The sequence below is a fragment of the Pleuronectes platessa genome, chromosome 17 (genome assembly GCF_947347685.1).
Source record: "Pleuronectes platessa chromosome 17, fPlePla1.1, whole genome shotgun sequence".
Taxonomy (NCBI): domain Eukaryota; kingdom Metazoa; phylum Chordata; class Actinopteri; order Pleuronectiformes; family Pleuronectidae; genus Pleuronectes; species Pleuronectes platessa.
In genome coordinates this window covers 18230033-18249588 of record NC_070642.1, presented here as the reverse complement: position 1 = coordinate 18249588, position 19556 = coordinate 18230033, and the positions used below count along the sequence as shown (strand labels likewise).

General features: G+C 42.5%; 2 protein-coding genes across 2 annotated transcripts; one reads left to right on the top strand and one right to left on the bottom strand.

Moving 5' to 3' along the window:
* Window positions 1-907: 907 nt before the first annotated feature.
* On the top strand, window positions 908-15586 carry LOC128459789 (apolipoprotein B-100). Its single transcript, XM_053444663.1, has 26 exons — window positions 908-1173; window positions 1408-1443; window positions 1616-1728; window positions 1830-1975; window positions 2086-2233; window positions 2634-2786; window positions 3203-3327; window positions 3548-3633; window positions 3738-4188; window positions 4294-4408; window positions 4504-4650; window positions 4763-4974; window positions 5093-5315; window positions 5548-5721; window positions 5827-6030; window positions 6144-6311; window positions 6471-6676; window positions 6937-7104; window positions 7494-7624; window positions 7746-7947; window positions 8041-8213; window positions 8327-8502; window positions 8605-8720; window positions 8882-9255; window positions 9365-14061; window positions 14180-15586. Exons 1-26 carry the CDS (start codon window positions 1110-1112, stop codon window positions 15296-15298), a joined length of 9927 nt encoding a protein of 3308 aa, XP_053300638.1. The 5' UTR covers window positions 908-1109; the 3' UTR covers window positions 15299-15586.
* Window positions 15587-16203: 617 nt separating this feature from the next.
* LOC128459792 (rho-related GTP-binding protein RhoB) lies at window positions 16204-19258 on the bottom strand. Its single transcript, XM_053444672.1, has one exon. It carries the CDS (start codon window positions 19087-19089, stop codon window positions 18490-18492), a length of 600 nt encoding a protein of 199 aa, XP_053300647.1. The 5' UTR covers window positions 19090-19258; the 3' UTR covers window positions 16204-18489.
* Window positions 19259-19556: the final 298 nt, after the last annotated feature.

The window sequence follows — 19556 nt, the reverse complement described above, 5'->3', positions numbered from 1 at the left end:
TGTTAGGAAATAGACATGAGTATTTTTACGTTGTCCCATAATGGAAATACTCAAATACATATGACTTGAATTTGTGTTTAAGTACAGTACTTGAGTGGATGTACTTAGTTACATTCCAGCAGTGTCTCTAATATGTACAATATGCTGTGAGAGGCCTTGATCATAGGAGACACGTTTTACTTTTCATTGCATTAAAAGCTCAAATATAACTGAAGACACTATGTTTAAGGGTTTCCAAAAAGGCATAGTGGGTAGATTTAATTTAATGAATAATAGACTTCTATAACTGATGTGGTTGTCCAGATAAAACAGCCTGAAAGAAATACAGTACGTGCACGGAGGCGATAACGCACTGAAGCAGCAGGTGATATGATTCATATTGTTCATGGGTCAAAGGTTGATTGAGTTTCTGTAAGAGGACTTCATGTACTTGTACATGTTTAAAATGATAAAACAGTGTAACTTTAAAGCTCGAAACTTAAAATAAAACACAGAAGAGAGATTTGTTTTTCCTTTTGGATTTTTTAAGCTGTGTCTTTCAACGTGAAATCCCAACTTGGTCAAATTAAAACAACTACTTGACTTGATGGCAACAGTTTAAAAAAATTTTTTTTGAAAACTAAATTATCTACAAAGTGTATCGAGCCCGTTTGAGCAAAACAAGCAACCAAAGTTAGTGATTGAGGATATATTAGCTATTGAATGGCATTGATCTGATTGCAAAATGTGTTTTTAAGATAAAGATACATGATTTTCTTAAATAATACAACTTAAACGAATCAGGTTTCTATTAACAAAGACTTCAGGATCACTCTCTGACTGATTCTGAAAAACAAAGCAAGGCTAGAGGAGGTGATCGATCCTAATCGCACAGACCACCCCCACCCTGTGCTGACGGAGTCACTCAGTCCTGGTTTGTGAAATGTTTTTACCTTTGGCCTGCCACAAGGACTGCTCAGACTTTGGAACCAGGTCGACACATTTCCAAGTCCTGGTGATCACACACTTAAGATTGGAGAACTATAAAAGCCAAAAGCCAAGAGCTCGAGGAGTAGTCTTCACTGAAAGAGGAAGACTCTCGCTTCCTGAAGGCATCGGGAGCTTTTTTTATGCCCATCATGGAGGGTACCAAGCTCTGCCTTTTGCTTCTGCTGGGAACATACACACTAGCCCGTGAGTACTGTCTTTGTATTTTCAAGCTTGTAGGATTTAAGGACTTAGTTTTATATTTAGACTTCAAGTGTTTTATATTTTTTGTTTGTGACGAGTGAATATTTTCTGTACTGTTAATCAGCGTATTTGGATCTCAACATACTATTTACTATTCAAGTATAGGATCATTATTTATCTATTTTACACTATTTTTTTATCATTATGTCAAGCACGTATGTTTTCCTTCTTTTACAGAGCAAGATGTGACAGAACAATCTCCAGTGTGTCAATGTGAGTTGATTGTTTCATGTCAAATTACTTAACTCGTGAAATCTGCTGTTTCATTTCAAATTTTAAAAGTTCTATAAAGTGTTTTTTTATATTAGTGTTCTAAAAACTATATCCAGAAAACATTTCTATTACAGTTGTCTGACTCATTTTTCAAATGAAAAAAACTTTTTAGTGGCCAAAAGATTCAAGAACTTCAGGTCGTTTAAGTACGACTATGAAGCTGAGACCATTAACGGCGTGAATGGAGCTACTGACAATAAGAGCGGCTCCAAAGTCTCCTGCATGGTACGTCTCCCTGCCCTGATCAACACTGGAAAATAAACTTTATATTAGTCTTAGATAGTAAAACACTTGTACTAACAATGTTTTTTTTATGTGCCGTAAAGGTTGAGATTGACGTGCCCCAGACCTGTAGCTTCATCCTGCGCACCACAGAGTGCTCTCTGAGCGAGATCTCTCATGTGGATGAGCAGGGACACGCAGTCTACACACCCGCAGCTGGAAATGAGGCCTTCAAGGCTGCCATGGCCTTGTAAGAAAGATTTATTCATCCTCTGTGTTATTTGTCCGAAAAGCAAGAACAATTATTAAGGATGTAAAGAGTGAAAGGGCAGGTCATAAAGGCTCTTTCCACGTCGACAGGAACTCCTTGAAGCTCAAAGTCGAAGGCCTGACTAATGTTCATCTCTACGCTGAGGACAACGAGGCTGTCCACATCCTGAACATCAAGAGGGGTATCGTCTCTGCTCTGCTCGTGCCCGTGATGGAGGAGGAGAAGAACAAGGAAATGGTAACTTCCCCCTGTTTGTCTGTTCTGTTGCCTTTTTTTTGTGTTTGTCATGGTTACCAACAGGTCAGGCCCGAATCCCTGAGGAATCTGTTTGTGTAGAAGAGTCATGCATAGATAAAAAAGTTGCACAATGAGTAGATAAGCTGCCCCAGTCACAGGTGATAAATACACTCCTGTAACATCATGTTCCCACATAGACAACCTTCAGAGCAGGTCAAAGTCCTAGATAACTTTATCTTGTTAATGGCATCACCTGCTCTCACCATGGGGGGTAATCGGTCTGATCGATTGATAATCCGAGTCAGGGCAAAACCGGACAAGAGCCGTGTTTACCACTCAGGCTCCTGTGACTGTGTGTTTTTTTTCTTCAGTATTAATAACAACCTCTCCTCGTTTTCAGCCCACCGTGCACGGAGTCTGCTCCACTGACTTCACCGTCAACGCAAGGGAGGACATCGCCACTGATGTGACCATCACCCGGGATCTTTCCCAGTGCGACGAGTTCATCGCTCGCAGGCAGGACACGAGTCCCCTGGCCCTCATCTCTGGCCTGGTAACCACCGAACGCCGCCATCATCACACACTGTTACAGTTCTTAAGAGTTGAAGGATCAGTAGAAGGACCTATATATTCACTAAGTATTGGAGAAACAGAAAATAAATAAATGAATGAAAGATATACAGTATATTCAACTAGAATGTCGAGTAGAGTAAAAAATAAATGAAATCCTTGATTCATCCCTTCATCAACATCCACACGTTTCACTCAGTCCCCATCCCTCCACTAAGCTTGGTGGAAATTAGTGTTGTAGTTTTTAAATAACCCTGCTAACAAATAAACCAGACAACAAATAATCACAGGCACTTCGTACGTACACATTTAGACTCCATAGTTGTTAAATCAAACCTCTAAAATGATGACGCTTTCTCCTACTCTTTAATAAAAAACCTGCTGTCTCTCTCCCATCAGAACTACCCTATGTCCAAGATGATTTCCAGCACCCAGACGTGCAACTACAAGTTTGACAACCAGAAGAAGCACATGACCAGTGGCACCTGCACAGAGAAGCATCTCTTCCTGCCGATGTCCCACCAGTAAGTTCAAACAGCATGAAGAACCTGCTAAATAATAGAGGGGTATCAAATTTTGATTTTGATACTGAACCATTTCTAGATTGGGCACTATATGTTGTATATTTCATCTGTGTTTTTTTTTACTTTAAATTTAAAATAAATTTAAGCATTTTTGTCCAGAGATAAGATTATTATTTTTGCAGTTTGTAATTCCGGGTTTTATTCTGTCTCCAATAAATAGAAATGAATATGGAATTTCTGCTTCGGTGAAGCAGACCTTGAATCTGAGGGAAACTTCCAAGATCAATGACAGAATCTTTGAAGCCAGTGAGTGGTTTAGTTTTTATAACATGTTCTAGAACATCACAATGTGTCAAATGTGTCCATGTCCTACATTCTTTTCTCACTGTTTACACTGTAATTCTCTACAGACCAGGGCAACATTCAGTCCTTGCCCATGGATGTTTCTGATGAAAAGTCCACCATCCAGACCAAAGAGGCTGCCTTCGCCACATTCCAGCAGCTGAGCACCCTGTCCCAGACCGCGCAGGGCGAGGAGCGCGCCGGCCTTTTCCGCAAACTGGTGTCTCAGTTCCGAGGCCTGAATGCTGAGGTCCTGGGATCTGCTGCCATTGAGATGATGGACATGTCCATGCCGCTGACCTTCCAAGCTCTGGCCCAGTGTGGTACCCCAGAGTGCACCAGTGCCATCCTGAAGGGTCTCAGGACCTTTGACGAAGGTGCTCTCGAGGTTGACGCTTCTGTCTACGCCCTGGGGATGCTGGCTAATCCCTCCCACCTCTTGGTTAAGGACATGCTGGCAATGGCTCAGTACAAGAATAGCAAACCCATCATGTATGCTCTGAGCAATGTCGCCAGGAAGTAAGTAAACCCACATCCCATCATATTTTAAATGTTTTTTCTTCATCTGAAGAAAGTCATTGAATACAGCGACTTCCTGTATCTGATGTGTAACTTTGTCACTAGACTGCACCAGAGAGAGGGAGTCACCCCCGAGATCGTCGCTGTGTCTGAGTTTCTGGCTTCTCTTCTGGGCCCCGACTGCAGTGGAGAGAAAGAACTGACCTTCCTGACCTTGAGGGTAAGGAACTTGTTGTGATCTCTCCAAACACAACATTTTTAGTGGTGATTTCCCATTCCATGCGTTTTTCTAAATGTGCGCACTCTTCCATTCAGGTTGTTGGTAACATGGGAGCAGCGTTGGAGGATGCTGATGCCACAATCAAGAACACCCTGCTCAAGTGCATGAGACAGCCATTGACCACACTGTCTGTGCAGCTGGCCGCCATCCAGGCTTTCAGACGCATGTCTGTGACAGATGAGGTAGATAATACAACGAACCCTATCTGGAGAATATCGCTGATTCCTTTCTTTTTAAGGTATAATTATTCCTGAATTAGGGTGACAAACATATTACTCTTGTCTCTGTATCCAGATCCGCTCTAACCTCCAGAGGGTTTGCCAGTACCCCAAGGGCGCTGTGCAGAAGCGCCTGGCAGCATACCTGGTTCTGATGAGGAATCCCCAGCCCAGCGACATTGAAATGCTGAAGAAGCTGATCAAGCAGGAGAACAACGTGCAGGTCAAGTCCTTTGTGACCTCCCACGTCTACAACATCATTACCTCCGCTGATCCACAGACCCAGAAGTAAGAATAGAGAACCTTTAAACTGACAGGATTTATTTTGTGTAAATACTCTCCTGATTTAACAAACCCAAGTATTTATATTCAGCTGATTGTTTTACCGTCTCTTCTTTAATCTCAGGCTCGGTAAGACCATCATTGATGCCCTGGAGGACACTGATGTTGTTACACACAACGATTACACCACAAAGTCTCGCAGCTACAAGCTGGATGTGGCCCAAGATGACAACATGAAGGCCGCCATTCAGGGCAACATTATCTTTGATCCCAGTAACCAGCTGCCCAGAGAGATGTTGCTGGAGACTACTCTGAACGCTTTCGGTTTCAACCTGGACATTTTGGAGGTAAAATACTCAATAATCAGTCATTTGTTGCTGTGTCACATTGTAGTTCTACAGTTACTAGAAACACCGGTCGAGAAAATGCTATATAATAACAGTAAAAAAACAACAATTATGTTTTTCTTCATATAATCATTATTTGTTGTAATGGATTCTCAGTAGGAAATTTTGGGTTTAAATCGTAAAACCCACTGTTATCGATCTAGTTATTTAATTGCTTCACTTTGCATTGTAGATTGGCATGGAGGGAAAAGGCTTCGAGCCGACCATTGATGCTCTCTTTGGAAAGAACGGTTTCTTCCCTGACACTTTGTCCAAGACTCTGTACTGGGCCGAAGACATGATGTCACCAAACATCAAGGAAGTTCTGGAAAAATTGGTTGCTCCCCTCAAAGCAGAAGGACAGAAGGTAAATCTCGTGTGGGATTACTTCTGTTAAACACCCTTTAGTCAATGTTTTTCCCTGATTTCCACTGGTACCACCACAACTAATGGAATGGAACTTTTTCCCTAGGTCCCTGAAAACCTTGTGAAAGAAATTGTTCGCAACTTCAACAAGCTGGTAAAAGATCTGCAGAATCAAGAGTCTCCAGAGGCCATGGCCTACCTGAGGATCATGGGAGCTGAGCTTGGTTTCATCAAGGCCACCGACCTGAAGTTTATTGCTGACAACGCAGTGATGTATGCAGATATTTTGGCCAGGCTCATTCCTGCTCAGGTACTGATCTTTACTCCAGTTATCCATTTACAATGACGCCTATCCAACAATCTACAACTCTTTTTCTGCACATCAACAAGAGATCATTTAAAATAACTTATTATTTCCATCAGACTTTGTCTAAAATGATGTCCGGAACTGACAACGAGATCTTTGCCCACTACATCTTCATGGACAACAAATTCATGATGTCTACTGCAGCTGGTTTGCCTCTGACATTCGCTATGACCGGCACCTTCACTCCTGGTGCAAAGGGAGGCCTTCGCCTTGCTCCAAACATGGTACTATTCCTTGATATTAATACCAAGAATTAAATATGAATGGTAGTACAATTAGCTAATTTTTTAAAATTGTAGTAAGGTTTGTATGATGGTGTTGTTTGATATTTTTCCATGCCTCTACAGCCAATTTAATTCCATACACTCTGCTTTTGTTCACAGAAGGAGCTGCTGTTCATGCCCTCCGTTGGAGTTGAGTTCATGACTCAGATGGGAGTCCATGTCCCCGAAATGGTTGCCTCCGCTGTTGAGATGCAAACCAACATGTACCATGAGAGCACGCTCAATGCTAAGATTAGCATGGAGAAGGGCCAGGTCAAGCTTTCCATCCCCGCACCACAGGGCACCACAAAGCTCTTCAGATTCCGGTAAGAAATAACATAAAACACATTCATATATAATATTTTCATTTTTGTTGTGTTTTTGTATATATATCTGCTTTGTGTACCTGCTGTCGAATATAAGCAGATGTGCTAAGAAGCTAGAAGAATTTGTTTTTCTGCAGCCACATTCAGAGCTTCTAGCATAAATGTTAGCAAGTGCAAGTGTTACAACACGTGGTACTATTATTACATAAAAGAAGTTATTAGAAAATATAAATAATTTTACTGTTCTTTCTTCTAAATAGCAATAAAGTGCTGATTGTTGGTTCCGGCAAGGCTACAATGATCCCACACACCCTGAGTGATGAAAAATGCAGCCCTCTCTTCACTGGGCTCAGCTACTGCACCGAAACAGCTCGTGCTCTCCCTGGCACGGCCGATGCCCCTTACTTCCCCCTGAATGGAGAGACTATGTAAGTTTGGAGAACGTGTGATTATTTTGACAGTCTTATCACAGATTGCAGCATGCCACATGATTATTATTCATGAGTCTGAAGCAATTGGTGCCTTAGCCTTGGGAAACGATTCAGTGTGATAAAGAATGTTGGGCTGAAAAATATATGGGTTGAATAAAGGTCTGATTTGCCAACACAGCTCCGCTTTACATTTAAGAAGTAGTATATTTTATATCTATGGAGAAGGGGAGATATTAGAAATATATTGGTTGGATTTGTACGTATTCATACTGCTTAGTTAAAGTATTCAAATGATATTGATATTGTGTAAGAAATGCTTTTTTATGTTTTTCTTCATTAAGATTTTTAATGAACACTCATAAATGAGACTTGACTTTTCCTTCTAGGTTTAATGTGGACATCAAGCCTACTAAAGAGATCTCTGAGTACACAGCCACCATCGCCTACAATCTCCTCAGTGAAGGAGAAGATGGCCACCAGGAGGTTGATTCTTTGAAGATGACCCTGAGAGCTGAAGGTATGATCAGCATACTTAGATAAAACTTTACACCTCTGATGTTTTTTCTATTAGTCATAACCATCTACAGACTGGATATATAAGTAATCAAGTTAAACTTTATATTACTCTGTCACCTCAGGTGATCAGCCGACTGAGGCCACAGCCACCATGAAATACAACAGGAACAGGAACGTCTTCACCACTGAAGTCCAGATACCCGACTTTGATGTTGAAGCCGGTGTTAAGGTTAGCATGGCCGACAGCAGTGCCGAAGGCAAATCCATGATCCTCGAGATCTCCAACAAGAACGTGCCCCAGCTCTCTCTGATTGGCCGTGCCAAGTGAGTAAACCCAAGCTTGATACTCTCTTCAATATTCAACGGCCTTTATTTAATTACAGGCACTGACTGGATCATGTTTTTTTTTGTATTCAGGCTTCAGGCCGTGACTGATGGCATGCTGCAGGTTCAACTCATAGTCCCCTCACTCAAGGCTGATGCTGCCATCACTGCAACAATGAGCAACACTGACAAGCTCACCTTAGAGATCAAGAGTGATGTCAAGCTTCCAGAGACCTCCTCCATTCAGGCAGTTGTATTCAAATATGGTAAGTTTTTCTACAAAATACTAGAATGGACTGATCATTTCAGGTATTTGTCCAAATACTGTCGAAAATACAAAAGTCTAACCCTAAATTCTTCTAAAATTCTAAAATCTCAGGTGAAGACCATGCTGAGGTCCAGCTGCTGTCCAATGTCAATGCTGATACTAAGATCCTGGTGCCTTACACTGAGGCCCTCCAGGCCTGGCTCAGGCAGTTTGCTGATGACGTCATGGAGCAGCAGGTTGTCAAGACTGACATGAGACTGGGTCACATCTTAAACAAGGCAGTTGAGGTGAACAGAATATAATAATTTCATCTATTCTATATTATCTTTATTTGCTTTTAGTTTCTTCTTCCCAGACTACATTATAATAATGTGGTGTTTCTTCATCAGGCCGGCAACATCTGGATGGACAAAATCCAAGCTGATGTTCCCTATGTTGAGACTCTGAGGAACAGAATCGCAGATGTGGAAATGCCCGCCATGCCTGAAAACCTCTTCATGAACCTGTAAGTGTAACACATATTCAAATAGATGAATTAAGATAAACATATTGATTATAAGAAAATTGCATTTTTTCCTGATTACTTGTAAAATAGGCACATATTTAAAATAAGATCAAATGTCTCTTTTAAATTAAACAAATATTCTGTTTTCATCCTTCCACCAGGGACGGAAAACTTAGATACCAGTTCAACCATGACCGTATGACCGTCACTATCCCTCTGCCTCTGGGAGGTAAATCATCTGAGGAGCTAAGGATACCTGCAAGGCTCACCTCCCCTCACATCTCTTTGCCTCAGGTGGGCATGAATATTGTCCCACAGGAGATCCAAATCCCCATCTTTACCATTCCTTCTGAATATGATCTCACCATGCCTCTGATGGGAATGGTCGAAGTGTCTGCCAAACTCCACAGTAACTATTACAACTGGGAAGCCACAGTCTCTGCTGGAAACAAAACTGTTGAGTCTCCCAGCTACCTGGCCCAGTTCAGCATCATGGCTGAAAGTCCAGTCAAACTTCTCTCCTTCTCAACTGAGGGTAATTTGATCTTTATTCTTTACTAAATACACTTAGATTTTTAACAAACCTGAAATTAACACAAAAGTTGATACTAATTACTATCTCTACTGATTTGTTTGTTTTTAAGGAGCTGCAAAAATCACAGATACGGAAGAGAAAACCATGAAATTGACCGTTGATGGCTCCCTGAAGCACATGATCGTGGAAACAGGTTTTAATCTGCTGGAGACCATTGCAGTCACAGACAATGTTCTAACAACAGGAAGATACAACATCTATGCTGTCTCCCCTCTGGGTCTAGACACTTCTCTGACTGTTACCACACAGTTCACTGTCGACGCAAACATTCTCTCTGGAGACATTAACACAGACGGAAGTGTGACTGTTGGACCCATGACTGCTACCACCACCTATCTGCACACCTTCTCTGTTGAGCCAATGAAGAAAGAAGCAAGGTTGGAGAGTACACTGAGAGTGAACTCTGAAATCCTGAAGGTTGTAAACAAGGTCAAGGCATCTTATGCAAATGAGGAACTTCTGATTGAGTCTAACACCAACATGAACAGCAACCCAATCAAGCACACTACCAAAATGAGCCTTAGCTACAAGGATGTCCAGCTTACCATCCAGTCTGACTCTGTGACCAAGGCTGATGACAGAATGGTTCGTAGCCAGATGGAGTTCTCTTCCATCGAAGGACAGGCCACTCTCAGGATTGAGAACCAAGCTGATGATACAGTGAACCGTGCCTACTCCCTGATCACTGGGTCCATCAACCCCTCAGGTTTGGAGGTAAACACAGATGCCTCGATGAACATCTTTTCAAGCCTCGCCTCTCACAAGGCAACCTTGACCATGAACACGAATGGCCTGACAACCAGTTGTACAACCACTGCCCAGTATAGCCCAATGACCTTTGAGAATATTTTCCATGGTGGAGTCGATACCTCCGGTGCTACCATGTCTCTGACCACCAAGGGAGCCATTCAAGACAATAAAGCCGAGCTCAATGTTGAGGGTAAGCTTGCAAGCACAGAAGCCTATTTCAACAGCATCCTTAAGGGTAGCCTCTATGACATCAACGCCAGGAACTTAGTGAACCTTAGAGTGAATGAAGATGGCCTGGTTGTCTCCAACAACATGCAAGGATCTTTCAACGAAATGAGGACTGAAAATACCCACACACTGTCCCTGGCGCTGAAATCTTTTAGCCTTCACTCCAAGACTGACAACGTTCTTGATGAGAGGAACTCCTACATGCACAACATCATAGTCAACATGGTGCCTTACACTGCTTCAGTTACTGTAAAGAATGACCTGAAGATCATGGAGATTAACTTTGTGAATGATGCCCAGTTCAAGGCACAGCCCTACAACATGGAGCTAACTGGAACAACGATGGGAGTTTTCTCAGAGGAAGAGCTCAAGCACACGTATGAAATCAAGTTTATTGACATGGTCCTGTCTGCAAAGTGCAATACAAATGGTAAACTCCTGGGATCTCACATGACACATACCACTGATATGGAGATTGCTGGTCTGACCATGAAGTTCAACGATGTCGCTAGCTTAAACTCACCATATCTTCGTCTGGACAGCACAGTCAAAACTGTTGCAGCACCCTTCACTCTGACCATCGATGCCCTTCTCAACTCAGATGGTGCAATGTATCTGAATGGACAACAGAGCGGCGAGCTGAACAGCAAATTCCTCCTGAAAGCAGAACCTCTTCTGTTCACACATTCATTTGAGTGCAGAGCTTCATCCAACCATGAACTGGAAGGCACATCACCTATCAAGACCAACATGGAGAACAAGTTCAACAGCATGCTTAGCTTGCAAGAGCAGAGTGTCACACTGAAGATGAAATCCAAAGTAAACGAGCACACTTTCGATGAAGAAATTAGCGCTTATAATAATGCAGAGAAAATGGGTATTGAGATGGCAGGAGCAATGTCAACCTCCCTCTTTACTGAGGCCAGTGAAGATTATTCCATCTCTGGATTTGTGAAATATGACAAGAACAGCGACAGCCACTTTGTCCAGATCCCATTCATTGAGCACCTGCCTGTAGTCATTGAAAACGTAAAGATCACTATGATGAGGATGATGGACAACAGCATTGAGATGCTGAAGGAAATTAACAACAAGTTGGAAATCAGTCTCAAGTTTCAGAACAAAGTGGCGGAACTTAAGGAGGTCATCGACAACTTCGACTACAAACTCTTTGTCAAGGACCTGAGAAAGTTTATTAACTCAATGGAAAATGTCTTGAACAACCTGACAACCAAGTTCCCAACTGACAAAGTCATGAATGTGCTGAAATCCATCAAGGAGACTTTCATGGCTTTCATCAAGAAACATGACATTGCAAACAAGTTCAATGTTGTTTACTCCAAACTTGAAGAAATCCTCTCCAACTACGAGGTTGAGAAGATGATTGAGGCCATCATGGATGAGGTTGTTAAAACTATGAAGCTGTATCAGGTGAGGGAGAAGATTCAGTCGGCATTTGCTGCTCTCAGATCAATTGACTTCCAGCCTTTGCTCAAAAAGGCTCTGGCACCTGTTCAGCAGCTTGTCAATGAAATTTATTCCTTCGACTTCAAACAACTGATTGAAGACGTGAGGGATTATTTCATGTCAATGGTCCAGAATATCAGATCTTTTGATTATGACACATTCACTATGGAGCTGAAAGAGAAGGTGACAGATATGACCAAAATTCCCTGTTTTGGAAAGCTCTACGGAGAGTTCAGGGTGACATCTCCTCATTACAATCTCAGGACCACTGCTGATCTGGAGAATACCACAACTACATCAGTCACACCAGAGTTCAAAATGAACCTTAACTCACAGGCTACATCTACTTTGAAAATCCTTGACTTCACCACCGATGCCAGTGCACACGTTGCCCTGCCCAAGATGAGTCGTCTGTCCATTTCTGAGAACATCAATGTTGACCAGTCATGTTTCACACTTGACCACAAGGGAACCATCACTCTCTATGGCCTGTCAGCTCAGGCTTCTGCTGATACTACTGCAAAGGTCACAACTGAGCTTTATGCTGCAGAGCTTGCCAACAAAGCAATTTTGGCCATGGAAAATGGATTTACCGCCACTGCAGAAACTAACTACAAACAAAACCTCAACATGCCACCCCTTAAAATCTTCACTGAAGCACAGATAAATCAAAAGACCCTTTTCCAGCTTGAGGATGGCACTGCGCGTCTGACCTTCAACAATCTTGCTCATGAAAAATATGCAGTTCAGGACATCTCAAATGAGGGATCCCACAAGAGTTACATGGAAGTGGTCATGGATCTCCATACAGCCAAGGTAATTTTCGACGGTGAAACAGGATGCGGCGAATACAAGATGAATCAAAATGTGGTTGCTGATATGTGCATCTTCCGATACCTAATTATCAGTGGCAAGGTTGAGACAGAGACACCATTCATGAAGGGAAGTGTTGCAGATGTCAAGTTCCAGGCTAAGGTTGAAGACATGAAAATTGATTTCACTGCCTCTCACAGCGCAGAGCTGACCGGAGGAGTGGAGGGACCTCTCTCAAGCACTGCCGTGGCTTCCATCACACCTAATGAGCTTATATTTGACACCAAGAACAGGGCAAACACCAAGCTTGCCCTTCCATTCCTGCTGTCTGGAAAGGTAGATCTCCAGAATGACATGGCTCTTACCCTTAACTCTGAAGTTCAGCAAGCTAGCTGGACAGGCCTGGCTAGATTCAACCAGTACAAATACTCCCATTCCTTCACCATAGATAATGATGAGAAAGAAATAAGCATTGTTTCCCAGATTAATGGAGAAGCTAATCTTGATGCATTGAAACAAACCATCACAATTCCTGCAATGACCGTGCCATTCGTTGGTATTGGGACACCAAGACTGGAGGACGTCTCACTGTGGGAAGATACTCTCCTGAGTGACCTCCTACTCACAACTCAGCAGACATTGGACATGAACTCCAAGCTGACCTACAAGAAAAACCCTGAGGTGATTACCATTGACATTAATTTAGATCCACTCATCAATGTCATTAATACAAACGTCAAGACTCTGCACAAGAAAGCACTCATCGGCAAGGACAAGGCTGCTGCCATGCTCGCTACATCTTACAACAAGGCAAAGGCAGAGTATGAAAAATATAGCATTGAGTTTCCCAAAACCATTACAGTGCCCGCCTACAAGGTTCCAGTGATGAATGTCGAGGTGTCTACATTTACCATTCCCCTGCCTGACCTCACTCTCATCACAATGCCTGCTCTGCATGTTCCATCTGCCCTGAGTAAGCTGACTCTTCCCAAAATCACCCTGCCCAAAATTCAGAGCATCAAGATCCCAGTACTGGGTGATCTGACCTATGAGGGTTCAGTGAAAACAGCAATGATCACACTCAAAACTGATGCCAGCATCCTCAACCAGGACCACATCATCATCAAACTTGATGCCTCTTCAGCCTCTGAATTTGAGCTTCTGACCGGAAAGATTCACGGCAACGTCAACGTAATCACAGCTGGTGAATTCAAAATAGCCTCTGTCCTCTCTGTGAAACATCCAATGGTAGAGGGAACCCATGACAGTGCCATCATCTTAAGCTATGAAAATATCCATACCTCCATCACCAATTCGGCAAAGGTCAATCTACCTGACAGAACGATGGAAATCCACCAAGAGATTACAGGAAATCCAGAGGAAGGCCTAGTTGTTTCTATGTCCACTCCATCCGCGGGACTCATTGCAGTTCAGATGCAGACTAAATCCCCAGCACAAGTCAAAGCAAGACTCTATGGTCGCTACCCGGTAAGAGAACTTTTGACTACTTAATGCTTATTAATTACATATTATTGTGATTTAAATGAAAAAAGTGTGTGTTTGTTTTTGTAATAATGTTTTTTTCTGTCTCATGTTTTTCCCACAGTCTGAGCCAACAACAGACATTGATATCCTGAGTCTGAAGATGTCTGTGATGAACTCTGAGAAACTGAACATTCAGACAACCTGGAATATGGAGATGCCATATGATATGATGTTGGAAGTGAAGAGCCAGGTACCCAGAGCGGTGGAGCTGGTGTCAGAACCTGCTTATTACACATATAACGAAATCAATAGGAAAGCTGGAAGGCTTGTGGAATCCATTGAAAGGGCTAGCAAGAGGGGCAGAGTGATGTTCAAGAGGGCTGTTGACAAACTCGCAACAGTAAATCCTTCTGCTGTTATGACAGATGTCACAGATACAACTATTGTGATCCTCAGAAATAACCAACAGAGAGTTGAAGCTGTTCTCGATGCTATTGTTAAATTCTTGAGAGAGACCAAGTTCCAGGTCTATGGGTATGAGCAGAGACTGTCTGGGCTTGAGATCTACCAGAAACTTAGCGCTTTTGTTGCCGAAGTATCTGAGGAAGCTGTTCAAAAGATTCCACAGTATTTTTCCCACATCTTTGGATCAGTCCTTGATTTTATCAGAGCCATTGAATTCACCCTCCCCGGCTCTAACCACATTGTGAGTGGAGGAGAAATTCTTGACGATTTGTCTGTAGCTATGAGAACCACCCAGGATAGAGTTATTGTCACTGTGAGGAAACTAGGAAATATCCAAGTGGAAGACATCCAAGAGAAATTTTCCTTATTCTTGCAATTTACCACTGAACAAAGTGAAAGGTTTCTCCACATCCTGAAATCTCAGAACGTAGAAAAGATCTCTGCCTTTGCTGCTGATGTGTACAACGATGCCATCAACTCCCCTGTCGTAGCCGATGTTGCCAGACAGATTGAAGAGTACACCAGAATTGTTCTGGAATATCTGAAAACTGTGAGAGCTAAAATCCAAAATATTGTGTCTGACATGTCTACTGAACAGCTTGAAGTTGACCTCCAGTCCTGGATTGACTCAGTGGTAAAACACATGAATTCTTTCCACAACAATGTTGTTGACGTTATGAAGGAGAAAAGCAAAAGTGTTGAACCATATGTGAGAGTAAGCGACAGACAGCTGGATATTGACATTCCTTTACCATTTGTCGCAAAATCCAACTAACTGGCTGCGGCAAAGAACGCTTAATGCAGTATTTGTGTTGATTATATCTGTTGTGTATCCATCACGACAACAGTAACTCTGTTCTACCAAAAATATACATGAATGCATGCTAACACGTATTGTCTGTACCCAAGATAAGTGTCTCTCTACTTTTGTGTCAAATTATTACTTCAGTTTGTTCCCGTTTCACAGTAGTTTACCATTTGTTGTTATCCTACTGATTTCTTTGTGTCTTGTACTATTTAAAAAAACCTTATGTGGGCTTCAATAAAGTCTTCTTACATATAATTGATGTCTCAGATCCTATCTTTTTGGAAGAGTGTGTGCAAAGCTGATGTGATTTTTAATGATTTCCTTCATGATTAGTTTTCATGCATAAAGGAGCAGTTTCCTTTGGTTTTCCTAAAACTCAAAAATAAATAGTTACTCTTTACAATAACACTGTCACAATTGGTCCCTCATACAAACATCATTTGTAACCCTAGCAGGTATAAATTTAGCAGAGACACAAATAGCCTCTGTGACTCACATGCTCTCTGAACAGAAAACAATGCGAATGAGAAGAATGAATAAAGACTCTGTTTGACAGAAAAAAAGCCAAGCCCAGACATTTTCCAGCTCTGCAATATGATGCAGAGGGGGAAAAAGTATTCAGATATTTTCCTTGATTAAAAAAGGCCAAAAAAAAGTATTAGTACTCAGTACATGTAGAAAAGATATTTATGTACTTAGCATAGCTACCAGAGAATTGTAGAAAGTGTAAAAAGGATAGATATATGTATATATTAAGAATAACAAATGAAAGGGTTTGTGATGGCATTAAGTAGTTTTGTAGCTTCACAACAGCACAATATCAACTGATCTCTGGTGAGAGAAAATGAGCCAAAATAATTGAACATTTGAGCTGGAGACACATTGATTTTTTTTTTATTGAGTTTCCAAGAAAAAGTACTGCTTGTTCCCTTACAATCTGCATTTATTTTTCCTTACAAAGATGTCCATTGTTTGACATCCACCGTTCACACCTTTAAGATTATTACATGGAGTTGGTCATGCATTGGTTCAGTCCCTCAAAACGCTTCTTTATTTTCCTTCTGCGTGATTCCATTGTTGGAGAAGATGAAAACTGCCCTGTCTGGCCGTCAGTGAATAATAACCCCACAACATTGGAAATCAGAGGCACATGAGGGGGGCCAGTGTGGGAAAAATTAACCAATCCAGCACAATGCATTCCTGCTCTGTAAGTCAGCAAAAAACCCAGCAACAGAAGGCAGTGAGGAATGTGACTTTTACACCATCGTAACTCTGGTTGGATTTGTTAAAGATTCTCTCTTTCACGCTCTGATTTATCCTGGCTATTATTGGACGACAGAAAATGACACATTAAAGTGAAACTGAGCTTTTTGTCTTCGAATAGCATTAAAAGAGGAGCTCCCCTTGTACATCCACCAGGGTTCTGCCCTGCATTGTCAGTGTAGCAACAGCCTCTGTAATTGATGTTCATAGCTGTCATTTGACCAGGCACTCCCACCATAGCCTAAGAGGACAGTTACACAATGCTTTATGAAGACACAGATTGAACGTGAACAGAATTTATTTCGCAAGAATGGAAACTTAGCTGACGTGCAGTGGATTCCTGTTGCCGACCTCAAAGCTCCGTCAAAGTTTCTGAACACACACACATCTGAGGTACATTCAAAGTCGTACAGGTCGACATTAAGGTGGAATCTTGTGTGTGTGCGTCTCAACAAGACTTATTTCAGTTTGACAGCTGTAAACAAACTTTCTACAGCTTCAACAGTTAGTTTTACTACTTTACATTTAGTTTCAGTATGTGTTTCAGTCTAGGGATACCCTTTTTTTAAGTTTGTGTCATTATACTTATATAAGACTGTGGTTATCATAACATACGATTAATTTCCACTTGAAATGTTGTATTGCCGTCCAATGGTTTAATCGCATATGGGAGTGTGCAACTGGCTCTTGGAGCTCACATGTAGCTCACTCTCCTTTTCATGACATTTACTAAGACAACATGTTTCTCTGGGCAAAGCACTCACATGTTAAACCATCTCACATGCTCAACCTTGTGATGGAAATATCCCTCATATCAGTGTAGAAAATCACAGAGTCTTAGAAACTTGGATTCTGGATTCCAAGAGTTCACACATGTACTGTGATACTTAACAATTTGGTTCAGTTGAGCTGCAAGAAAAAAAAATAAACATTCTCCTTCTTGCTGTAGCTTTATCTTACACAGTTGTAATAATCCATGTTCAAAAAGCATCTATTTCATCAATTTCCTGCCCAAACAAGTCAGTGTAGTCAAGGCCCAGCATAAAGTTGAGGGTGGAAGAATGCTTCATGAGGAGAAACACAAGGTTAACTGTTTGCTTGCCCACTTTGCTTTAACAAAAACACACTTGAAGATGTGAAGCCCTTTTCGAGACTGGTCGATGTGTAGTTTACTCCCTCAGTGGTGAAATGTGCCCTGTCACATAAAACATATCAAACTTAATAATACTGTGGTGTCAAAAACATGCATTGTTTGGATGCCGATCCAACTGACAGACCTGAGACAGCTGATGTCATGGACCGTAAACTAATGGCATAAAACACACAAAGAAGCTATACAGAACACTGTGGGTCTCCGTACACCGACGTGGAGGCTTTTTAAAACTTTAAAATTGCTTACGTTTACAGGTGCTGTGCAATCTCCCAAATTGAATACAGTATTTTTCTTTTCTTTTTTTACAATACACATGGACATAAATAACGAGTGCAATTTATTACTGCTTTGTCTATTACAAAGTAAAACCGTGGCAGGGAGGCAGTGGCCTATAAAAACAGTTTGAAGCACAAAGAAAGTGTGAAATCAAAATCTTGGCTGGAAGCAGGCCCTGTCGACACAGCAGGCACAGGGTGGATGAGTGTGTCCTTTTTTTACCCCTCCACAAGTCAGACCGGGATCATGTGACCCACAAAGAACATACTGTGACCAGTGCTTTTCTCTCACAAACACACAGACACACACCGATCACAGATGACCATCGAGTGTGTTCAAAAACAACTTGTTTGCAGTCATTCAGCCAAGGTCGCCGGCTAACATGGGAGTACGTGCTCAGATACACACCCCAGAGGTGCCAACGTCCTACTGCGCATTCGTGGTTCTCCAGACAGAGGAAGTGGATTCACATCAACACGCAGCATTTGAGACAACCACCCTGCTGTGTGGTTCGTTTCTGTAGGGCCGCCCGTGTGGCGCTCTCGAACACTTCCCAGATCCCCTCCTTGGTTTTGGCCGAGCTCTCCATATAGTCATATGCGCCAATGCGCATGGCCATGGCGCGGCCATCCTCCGCTTTCACGGGCTCCAGCTTCAGCCGGGACAGCTCGTTCTTTACGTTCTCGTCGTTGCGCAGGTCCTTCTTGTTGGCCACTAGGATAATAGGCACATTCGGACAAAAGTGTTTGACCTCGGGGACCCACTTTTCGGGGATGTTTTCCAGCGAGTCAGGGCTGTCCACGGAGAAGCACATGAGGATGACGTCTGTGTCCGGGTAGGAGAGGGGGCGCAGCCGGTCGTAGTCCTCCTGCCCGGCGGTGTCCCACAGAGCCAGCTGAACCTGCTTGTTGTCCACTTCTATGTCCGCCACATATGTCTCAAACACCGTGGGGACGTACACTTCTGGAAACTCGTCCTTGCTGAACACGATCAGGAGACACGTCTTCCCGCAGGCGCCGTCCCCCACCACGACAAGTTTTTTGCGTATGTCTGCCATCCCTGCCATTGTTTCCCTAGCTGTGGCTCGACCGTACCATCCACCCTCTTCACGTCCACTCCCTCCACTTGGGATTCTCTACATGTGACTGCACCGACTTGTCTTTCCTGAATTCGCAGCCTTTTCCCAGTCGCCTGCTTCTTATAAAGCGCAGGCTGGTTTTCCTAAATATAGCAACCCAATCGGAAATGGGGAGGTGAGATCACTGCGCGTAATGGAGGAGGTGATTGGATCTCATCGCTTTTTCCTTGTGTAGAAGGAGGGTCGCGGACCACGAGGGCCCACCCGTCCCAGGATCAGCCCAAACCGTTATCTTGACCAAACAGTCTATGATCTTGACGAATAACTTTTTCTTTTTTTGGGGGGGGGGGGGGGGGTCATTCTTAATGAAGCGGCTTTTATTATATCATTGAATTTATATTAAATGACGCCCCTCATCGGAAATAATACCTCGACTTTTAACACTTTTGTCTCCA